The 10,353-nt window shown below is 28.4% G+C and overlaps 1 protein-coding gene across 1 annotated transcript; it reads left to right on the plus strand.

The window, feature by feature from the left end:
* Window positions 1-472: 472 nt before the first annotated feature.
* LOC122504624 lies at window positions 473-1,728 on the plus strand. The gene is made up of 3 exons (XM_043615807.1): window positions 473-569; window positions 697-905; window positions 1,588-1,728. Exons 1-3 carry the CDS (start codon window positions 473-475, stop codon window positions 1,726-1,728), a joined length of 447 nt encoding a protein of 148 aa, XP_043471742.1.
* The last annotated feature ends 8,625 nt before the right edge of the window (window positions 1,729-10,353 follow it).

The raw sequence follows: 10,353 nt of genomic DNA on the forward strand, positions 1-10,353 counted from the left end.
TATAATTTATTTAAGTTAAATAAAAGTAGATTTGACTCAGAGCCAACTAGTTTATTTATTTGTTATAAATAAAAATTGTATTCGAAATAAATAAAACTTTTATTTAACCAAATAAAATTTATTTAAAACAAATAAAAATTTAGTTGACTCTGAATCAAATATATATATATATATATATATATATATATATATATATTTTCTGGATGTATATTCCATATCTTCATTTGTCTTCTCACTGTAAACTCTTTAAATCAATAAAGACAAAATACTATCAAGAGAAAAGTAACTGTCAAAAACTATAATTAAAATACTTTCGAATCAAAATTTTCCACCATTTTTTAAAAATTATCTTTTGGATCAAAATTTGTTGTTTTTACTTAAAAAACAATTTATTATATTATTTATTTTTATTATATTTTTTTATTTTATTATTTTAATAAATAATAAATTTATTATTTTTTTGTAATAAAAAATGGAAGTAAAAAGCTCTGAAGAAACACGCGATTTGAAAGGGAGGATTTTAATCACCGAGAATGACAAAATGCCTGAACTTTGCTCCATAAGTAATTGTAAGTTTAATTTTAATTATTAACTCAATTAATCTAACTTAATTATAACAAATTTAAATTTAAATAATTAACCCAATGAACGTAATTTAATTATAAACAAATTAAAATTTTGTTTTAAAATTTTAAGACAGTTCATATTCAAAAAGGGGAATGGGAAAAAATCTTTCCTTGACAGTGTCGAATCCTACAACGTGTGCGGACAAAAAGTCAATAATAACTGAAAAAAGTAAAGAAAAATTTCAAGCAATTCCACTGCATCTTACTCAAGGCAATGTCAGATTCATTCTTTCAAAAGAACCTTTGCAAAAAATCCAAGTTAATCCAAAAATTCATGAGGTATTTATTATTAAGAATTTATTGAGTCGAAAAACGAAAATTAAACTAATTAATAATAGTAACCTATATAATAAATTTATTCAGCAACTGAAATTTTACTATTTTTATTAATATTTTTTATTTATTCTACTACGAGTGTAAGTTTAGAATTTTATCGTTTTAGTTTACGTTATTATTTTTACAATTTATTAACATTCGTTTTACCTATAATATTTTATTTTTTTATGATTTTTTTAATCATTTATTTCTTTCTTATTTTATTCATTTGTTTATCTTAATTTATAAATTTTTGTGCTATTTTATTATATGTTTATTTCTATTTTTGTATAGTTTTTTTCATTTTATTATTTACTTTAATTTTTGTTTTACTTATCATTTTATTTATATTATGTTATTTTTTATTTTCTTTTATTTAACAATAAACACAAACAATGCTCTTTAATAACAATTTTATTTATTTAATAATTAACAAGAATTAAAGATTTAAAATTTTCGTTAAGGACTTTAAATAAATTTTACACTCCTGGTCCTTTAAAAAATACAATACCCAAAAGAAATAATATTATTATTTGATACTTATTTTAATTCTGTGGTTATTTGTATTATGAAAATAAATAAAAAATTTCATTTCATCAATAACTACAAAAAAATATATTTTATACAAAAATAAACTCACCATCAGACAACTTCATTGGACTACGATTCCTATCAAGTATTCACGGAAGTCTTGAAAAAATACGTAATTCTTTGCAAGAATGCTGTAATTTTGTGGTTCTCCATGATGACTTTCTCCTTATTCTACAATAGAAACATTGAAAAATGAAATTAACTTTATAAATACCATTTTCAAATATATGTATGTACATTAGTAACAATACAACTAATTAAAAATAAAAAAATTAAAAATACTGTAAATAAAACATTGAAGATTAAAAAAGAAGAAGAAAACATAAGAAACAAATCCGATCAATTAAGATGTGAAAAAAAATTTCTTATTCAATTTCATTTTAATTGTAACTGAAACCTATTATTTTTCAACAATAAGAAGTAATGAAATACTATAAGCCATCAATTACTGCTAAGAAAAGTTCTTCACCGTATATTTATTTTTCTCTTTAAATTTTAATTCAATGGATAATGGATTAAAAATTTTTTTTTAAATATTGATTAGAGATAATTGCATGAAAATTAAATACTATTGCATTCAGTTTAAATAATATTGAAATAATTATGTTAATAACAAATTTTTCATTGATTATATTTTTAAGCTACATAAAACATAATATTTAATAAATTAAATTAATACATAATCAATTTTCTGTTGATTATTTAGTAAATAAGTAAAATTATACAAATCTAATTAATGAAAGATAATTTAGTATTATTTGACATACTTAAGTTTAATTAGGGTCCATTCACAAACTTCACAGAAAAAACGATAATCTAATTTTAAGAAGCGCCTACTTAAATAGGAACCAAGAATATTTCCTACTTAAATTAAGCGGCCCCACTTAAATTAGGTGGGAAATATTCTTACAATAAGATTGATATTTTTATTATAACTTAATTTAATTTAAGTGGGGAATATTCTCAGCTCCTATAGTAGGAGCTTCTTAAAACTAGATTATCGTTTTTTCTGTGTACATAAAACATTTTTTAGCAATTTTAAACCCTCTCCCCCCTATAGTAAAAATTTTTACATTACATTAGCCTCGACATTAGCGCTATTTTTCTAGTGTCTGTCACTTTTTTATAATAATTTGACTTTTTATTTATTTTACTTCAATAAAAAAAAAAATTTATAAACTATTGTGGCTGAATTTTTTATGCAACTTCGCTAGAACATAATAAGCATAATTAAATAAAATACTTATTCCGGAATTATCAGAGTTGCTTAGAATAAATCTCTACATCAACATTTTTAAAATTCAAAATGTCTACCAATTTCCAATATGTTTACTTATCAAAATAACAATCAACATGCTAGTGTAAATAATTAAACTTCGCTATACTGCGAATATACTCTAAATCTAAATTATTAGTTATGTATTCATTTATATAATAATAAACGACATCAGAATTAAGTATAGTTAAAAAAAACTAATTTAGCATATAGTAAAAAATAACTATTATTAGGTAATAGAAAAATATAACTAAAAAACAATTTATCTAAATATGAATTTAACTATATACAGTACATTGGTAAATCCAAAATTTTTACTCTTAACTGCATTTGCTATTTTTACAGTATAGAGTAATTAGTTATTTTTACATGAATGAAGACGTAAAAACCTTTCTTGTTTGAATTGGTGACTCCGTTGTTTCTATAGTTTCATATTCAGCAATTGTCTTTTTTATTAAAAAAACTTTAGTGTCTAATTTTTAATATCATTGCTCTCATATCTCGTATAACATTTTTTCTTTTATTAGTAAATCAAAAATTTAATGTTTTGGTGTCAAATTTCAATAATTCTAAATATCTGATGTAATATTTATGGCGCATTGATATTAAATTCGAAATCAGCGACTCTGAAAACTTTCGAATAACAAATTTTAAAACAATTCAAAGATTTAAAAATTTTTTAATCCATCATTTTTAATTTTTGAAATCTGACATTAAATTAAAACTCAGAGACTCCGAAAACCTAGGAGTAACAAGTATGATCGAATTCCATTCAAGTTAATGGCTAAGTAAACAATTTGTTTGTTATCTTACAGTGATTTTAATTAGTTTTTACTACTTGACATTCGTTTATATGAGCTATCAAAATTTATTACTATTGTTGAACTTTATTGCAATAAATAAATAAATGTGATCTCGTTTATGAAAAAAGGGCATAAGACAAAAATTTTTTTTTCGAAACTAATCGCATTATATTCTTAAGATTATGTTGCCTTTCATCATTAATTTTAATTTAATTATTTATTTAAGACACGTATTACATGTCATCGTTCCAAAATATATTTAAAAAAATACGTATAAATAAATAATAAAATTAAAATTATGATAAAAGACAACATAATTCTGATCATAAAAATCGCTGCTCAATTGCGTGTCAAGTATATTATATATATATATATATATATATATATATATATATATTTATTTTAGGGTGACCAATCATTGTACTAATTATCCTAATTATTTTATTAAGGGGACTTTCTGGTTTAGAATTGACAAAAAAGGAAGGTTTTAAAACTTTTATTGTAAGAACAGTATTAAAGAAATTGTAAAAACTATTTTTGTACATTGTAGCACATTGCGTAGAGAAAATTTAAAAAATATGTTTGAGTGTATTTAGTTCAATTTCATAGCTGTAGGTGGCGTCTTCCAAAAGATACCTTTTTTTGGTACGTTAGATTCCGGGCAACCTGTAATACATAAATTCAAGTTCCAAACGGGAATCTCTTCATAAGGATTTATTCTTGTGCCTAAACCTCAAAAACGATTTTTTTTAAAGGTTTTTTTATTTTATATGTACATTTTTCTCAAAAACTCGCAAAAACGCCGTGTTTTTGGGTCAATTTACCTCCATATGAAAACACAGGCGGTAGAAATATGAGTTTTTAGAGGTTTAGGCACCAGTTTTTTAAATAAAGAATCGAAAAATTTTTGGGATTTCAAAATCGGTTCGGTAGATTTCGAGAAAAGCTCTGTACCAGTTTGAAAAATGAGTTTTCGAGAAAAACGCGTTTAAAGTTTTCATAACATAATTCATTGAGTCATGAATATCAAACAACTTTTTATTACAACAGAACTTCGTATCCCGCTGTTTTTGGGGTCGCTGATTACGAATTTGATGTCCGTTTTGGAAAATCCAAAATGGCGGATCCAATATGGCGGACGAAATAATAAAAATTCAACCGGATTTGCTTAAAACTTGCTACTCGGGGGTTTTGGGGGTCGCTGATTACGAATTTGATGTTAGTTTTTGAAAATACAAAATGGCGGATCCAATATGGCGGACGAAAAAATAAAAATTCAACCGGATTTGCTTAAAACTTGTTACTCGGGGGTTTTTGGGGTCGCTGATTACGAATTTGATGTCAGTTTTTGAAAATACAAAATGGCGGATCTAATATGGCGGACGAAAAAATAAAAATTCAACCGGATTTGCTTAAAACTAGAACGTTAATGTTTTGTGCCTATATTCATAACTAGCAATTTCAAAAGGCCACAAGTAACCATTTTCAACTAAATTTAATTAATTTCTTAATCTTTGTCCGCCATATTAGATCCGCCATTTTGTATTTCCAAAAACTGACATCAAATTCGTAATCAGCGACCCCAAAAACCCCCGAGTAACAAGTTTTAAGCAAATCCGGTTGAATTTTTATTTTTTCGTCCGCCATATTGGATCCGCCATTTTGTATTTTCAAAAACTGACATCAAATTTGTAATCAGCGACCCCAAAAACCCTCGAGTAACATGTTTCAAGCTAATATCAATAAAAGAGGAACACCAAATATGTAAATAAGATAACTGTAGATTGTTGTTGAAATACATACCGTCATAAATATTGTTATAACTTTTGTTTTTGTACATATTTTTTAAAAATCGTTTTGGGACAGTAATTCTATGATACTAAGGAACATTTTTAAGCAAAAAAAAAATCGTTTTTTTTGAAATTCTAAACCAGAAAGTCCCCTTAAAATAAAATATCGATTTTTAAAATTCTTTAAAACCTAATAAACTTTCAAAATGGAAACTCTCTTTCCAGCTTGGAGTAATTGCTAAGTGCAATGTGGCTCAGTGGCTTCATTACTGGACTCGCGAAATCAGCAAGAGTCGGGCTTTGATTCTTTGCGATTGCATTATTTTTCCATCTTGAGGACAATGTCTTGAATTTCAATTTTCGGAACTTTATCGACAAGAGTATGAGAAAATAGTTTCCTAAGTGCGAAATTAAAAACGGGCCAATAATGGCAAATTTGGTATCGAATCTTGGTAGACAGTACTGGACCGACTACGTCCAAATATTGGCAATTATAATTTGCCAACAAAGATACAAAATTTTTGCCACTAAAGTGACAATAATGAGTCATTACTGGGCCGATGTTCGTCACATCACTGGCAATTATATTTTTCCATTAAAGATTGATCATCTTTGCCGTTAACGTGCCATTATTAGGCCGAGAGTCGGCCCAGTCTTGGGAAATTAGAATATCTGACAATCGGCGCCATCATTGGCCCAGCAATGGGACGTTTTGAACACCAGAAATGGCCCAGTAGCTATTGCCAATTCTCAGCAGACATTACTGGGCCAATGATGGGCCGTTTTTGCAGTCTTGGCATTTCGCACTTAGGTTGGTATGAATAAAACAAAATATCCTATGTACTTTCAGTAAGATGATCATTTCTATCTAATTTTAAGATCCTTTAACAATATATTTCCATCACAGAAAAAACAAAGTCTGAAAACCGTTTACATTATTTTAAAAAATTAAAATGATTGAAAAGTAGTCTATTTTTAAGCTTAAAACTAAATTAAGTTAATTTTAAGACTTAAAGTCATACTTTAAAATCTAAAATTCAGTCAAAAGCGGGCTGAAAATATAAGAATTATTTTTCACAGTAAATATTATTCAGGAAACTAAGACCCTCGTAAATTCCCACACGGGATAAAATTCAAAAAGCAAAAATAGCACCTATAATAGAAAATAAAATCCTTCAGTGACAATAGTTTTCACAGCATTTATTCGTTAAGATGCAGAAAAAAAATTTATTACACCTAGAACAATAAATCACAAGCGTTGAAAATCTCTTTGAAGTCGCGAAACCGCATTTCTGACTCGCGATGTATTCCACCCTCTCGACATTAGATTTTTTCTGTCGGCTTGCACCCCCTTTACCGAATGAACCACTTCTCCGTGGGAAGTCAGAGGGGTTATTGGTTTTTTCTCCTTTTTTTGGTGTCAGAGACAGAGAGAATGGGTAAAGGGGGTGGAGGGGATTTGTCGTTTGCTAATATAAGCCAATGCACTCATATACATGGCACGCGTATTCACTATCTTCGATACTGCACGCATCGCGATTACAAATGCGTTTTTCGTTAAATGCGTTCAGATGCGCCCGGCAGATAAGGTATATATATATATTTAACGTGTGTCGAGGGATTGTGTATTGTTGCATTGGTTCGGGGTCGAATACGGCTTGGGTAACTGCTCATTTATTAGGATTTCACGCCCGTGATCCCGTTACAGCTCTCATTTTACGGGGGATTACGTTATTGTTGTTGCCCGACGAGCCACTGGTTCCATAGACGTTTCTTTATATGTTCTCGTGAGAAAAACAAGAGAAAAAATAACATATACGATAACTTGTATACTCTAAGTAAAACTTGGATGCAATGTTTTTCAAAAAAAAATTCTTTTTCTAGTTGTCATTATTTTCATCGTTTGTAATTCTAATTAGATTAGATAATTTCTTTATTTGTATAATTATATTTTACAATAGTTGTTACAATTGATGTGTTTTTCATAACAATATTTTAGCTATTCATTAATTATGAATGATCTAACTTATAGTGCATTTATTGTAAAATAAAAAAAGTCGTTAATATGTTCGATGTTACTAGTATTTAACCCTATACTTTAATTATCTCTAGGCTATCATTTTCGCTCTCATTTTCTTTTAATAAGTGACACTTTAAATACTTTTCTCTGAGCGGAGTGTAAATTGGACATTTTAACAAGAAATGCTGCAGATCCTCCTGAGCCCCAAGACTGCAGAGTGTACAGATTTGATTTGTATCTGTTTTATATGTTACTCTATTCTAGCTTTTTTAATCAAGGAATGATGGACTAACCTTAGTTGGATAATAACTCTTAACTTAATCAGTGCACGGAGAAAAATTCTTTTTAATGATTACAATAGTCTACATTACAGCTCGGATATGTGACCACTTTTTGGAATGATTACGAAGACTATGTAATGTGCTAAGAATTGAGTAGGAACGATTACTATAGCTGTTGTAAGGATACCTTCATGTTTGTACTCCTTACAACAGCTATAGTAATCATCACAAAAAGTGGTCACATATCCGAACAGTAATATAGACTATTGTAATCAGTACGAATAAATTTTTCTCCGTGTGAACTTAGTTTTTAAATAATAATTAAAAAAAATAATAATAATAAAATAATTTTAAAAACTTAGTTTTTAAATAAGGTTCAGTTTTTACTTTTAAATTGTTAATATGCTTATTGATTTTATTATAGCTTGAATTAGTGATTCATTTGACAATTGTTTCTTTTATGTTACTTTTCCATTTAAGGATAACGCATCTGCACCCTCTATCTATTTCTTTGTTGCTCAGGACATTCTGGTGATTCCACATTTCATTATTTCCCCCCTTTTCAATAATTTCTCTAATTTAAGTAACTCAATTATGTCATGATTTAAATTTATTTTGCTTGGCCAATTCAAAAAAGTCTGTTGTAACAAATTTTTTGGAGTCTATCTTCCGGCATTTTCAAGATTTTTTTCCACCAGTTTAGTGTGCGCTTTACAATCGACAATCTTAACGGTAATACCTACCCCCGTTTCTTGCCATATATGGTTCGATGTATTATTTTGTCAATGAAAATAGCTCTTAAAAAATGTTGTCTCAAAGCTTTCTATATCTTGTAAATAACGTAAGGCCCAAATTTCTGAAGCATATAGGGCGGTGGCATTACTGACGGAGTTTAAGAACGTTACAATAGCGTCCCAAAATCTGTTTTTATAAGAAAACAATATTTTTTGTATTCTGCATACAGAGGACACCACCCTAAATGTGAAATACTTTGAGGCTACAAAAAATCGTGCAAGGATTCTGTAAAAATTGCTAAATCATCCGCGAATAGAAGTAACAAGATTTCCTTTGTGAAGGATACCATGGATGTCATTTTTTCGAAGGAATTCACACTTTTAACTCTAATTACACTATACAGATAGTTCTTCAAACGAAAAAATATTGACTGAAATTGTTTTTCTCAAATATTATTTTAAAAAGCAATTTATTTGTTACATTCTTGTAACAAAGATCTTTTCCTACATTTTATTTGAGTTAATTTAATATCTTTTCTTACATTAAAACCTTAAATTAATTACAAATTTAAGATTTTAATGTAGGAAAAGATATTGATTGCAAAAGATTTGTAACACATTTGATTTAATTATCAATATTTTTCACGACAATTACTTTCATATTTATGATGATATCATTGGCTTTTCATTTATATTATTATTTATTATTTTTACAAATACAACTCTCGTCGAAATTGTCAGGTGAGCAGTTTTCTTCAAGATCGGATTAAGTTCACAAATTTAGTTTCCTAAAATAATTTTTCCCCAGAAATGATTTCAGCAAGTAATTTTAAGACTGGCAGATGGTTATAACATACGCTGGCCCATCCTTGGCAGAAAATTTAAGAAGTTGTGTTAAGCTTCTGGAAACATTGGATCCGCCATTTTTAATTTTGAAAATCTGATGCCAGATTCGTAATCAGCGACCCCGAAAACCTTCAAGTAATCAGCGACCAAAAAAACTATTAAAGCATGTTGAGATATAAAATTTTCTATGCAGGGTAAATTGAACCATTTTGGTACCGATTTCTGCAATTTAATTAAACCGTACCATTAGAACTCGACTGTCGATAAACCGGTTGTACTCGGAGAGGTTTTCTACAGTTTCCCTCTCCACTGGCGAGAAAACCCAATAGACGAGTGGTCCAGGCAAATGCGAGTACTCCTAATTTTCAAGTCGTTCTGTAGGCGCAAAATTTAGTATAAGTTGTAGTATGTAAGATTTCCACGGGAACACTTGTAAACGCTAGTATTAAGGCAAAAAGACGAGTGTATAGATAAATAAAATAAATAAATTATTGTTAATATTATCATTGTTGATTATAAAATATTACTATTGTATTAAATTATTAATATAATAAAAAAATTCTAAAATAAAATCCAATGTGAACTTTTATACTAAATTAGAGGAGGTGTATCACTAGATATTATTAGTTTTACGTGACCATAGGGATGTTTTCACTTCGCGAGGCTTTACAAAGACTTTATTGTCTAAGAGGATGCACATACCGTGGAATTAATATTAAGTATAGGAATTTGTCTTCGTGACTCTAAAACTATAACTCTACCAGGTCATAGTCACTAGTATTTTTCTCACATAGAAGGAAGATTTAGAAGAAAGGGTTATTCTTTCCAGGGTAGTGTCAGGCGTTATTTTGTTCAGTATCACAATCACTGTTCACGTCTACTCGAGATTCTGCAAAATCTTTGTCATAATTATGTCTTGAAATTCCCCGTGTAGAAAAATTGTTGGGTTCTAGTGTGGTGACAGAAAGACAGTCTATTCTCTAACTGGGCGCTGAAAAGACTGTCTGACCATGGGCTAATCAGACCAGTGACGATCGAACCACGCGTTGGTCCAGACTGGACGAGCTAATC

The sequence above is a fragment of the Leptopilina heterotoma genome, unplaced genomic scaffold (assembly GCF_015476425.1).
Source record: "Leptopilina heterotoma isolate Lh14 unplaced genomic scaffold, ASM1547642v1 Lhet_307, whole genome shotgun sequence".
Lineage (NCBI taxonomy): Eukaryota > Metazoa > Arthropoda > Insecta > Hymenoptera > Figitidae > Leptopilina > Leptopilina heterotoma.

Bases quoted from the DNA above. Each gene is read 5' to 3' on its own strand.
- LOC122504624 (XM_043615807.1), top strand. From the start codon at position 473: ATGGAAGTAAAAAGCTCTGAAGAAACACGCGATTTGAAAGGGAGGATT. The intron at 570-696 runs GTAAGTTTAATT...TAAAATTTTAAG, and splicing joins ACTTTGCTCCATAAGTAATT to ACAGTTCATATTCAAAAAGG. The intron at 906-1,587 runs GTATTTATTATT...ACTCACCATCAG, and splicing joins TTAATCCAAAAATTCATGAG to ACAACTTCATTGGACTACGA.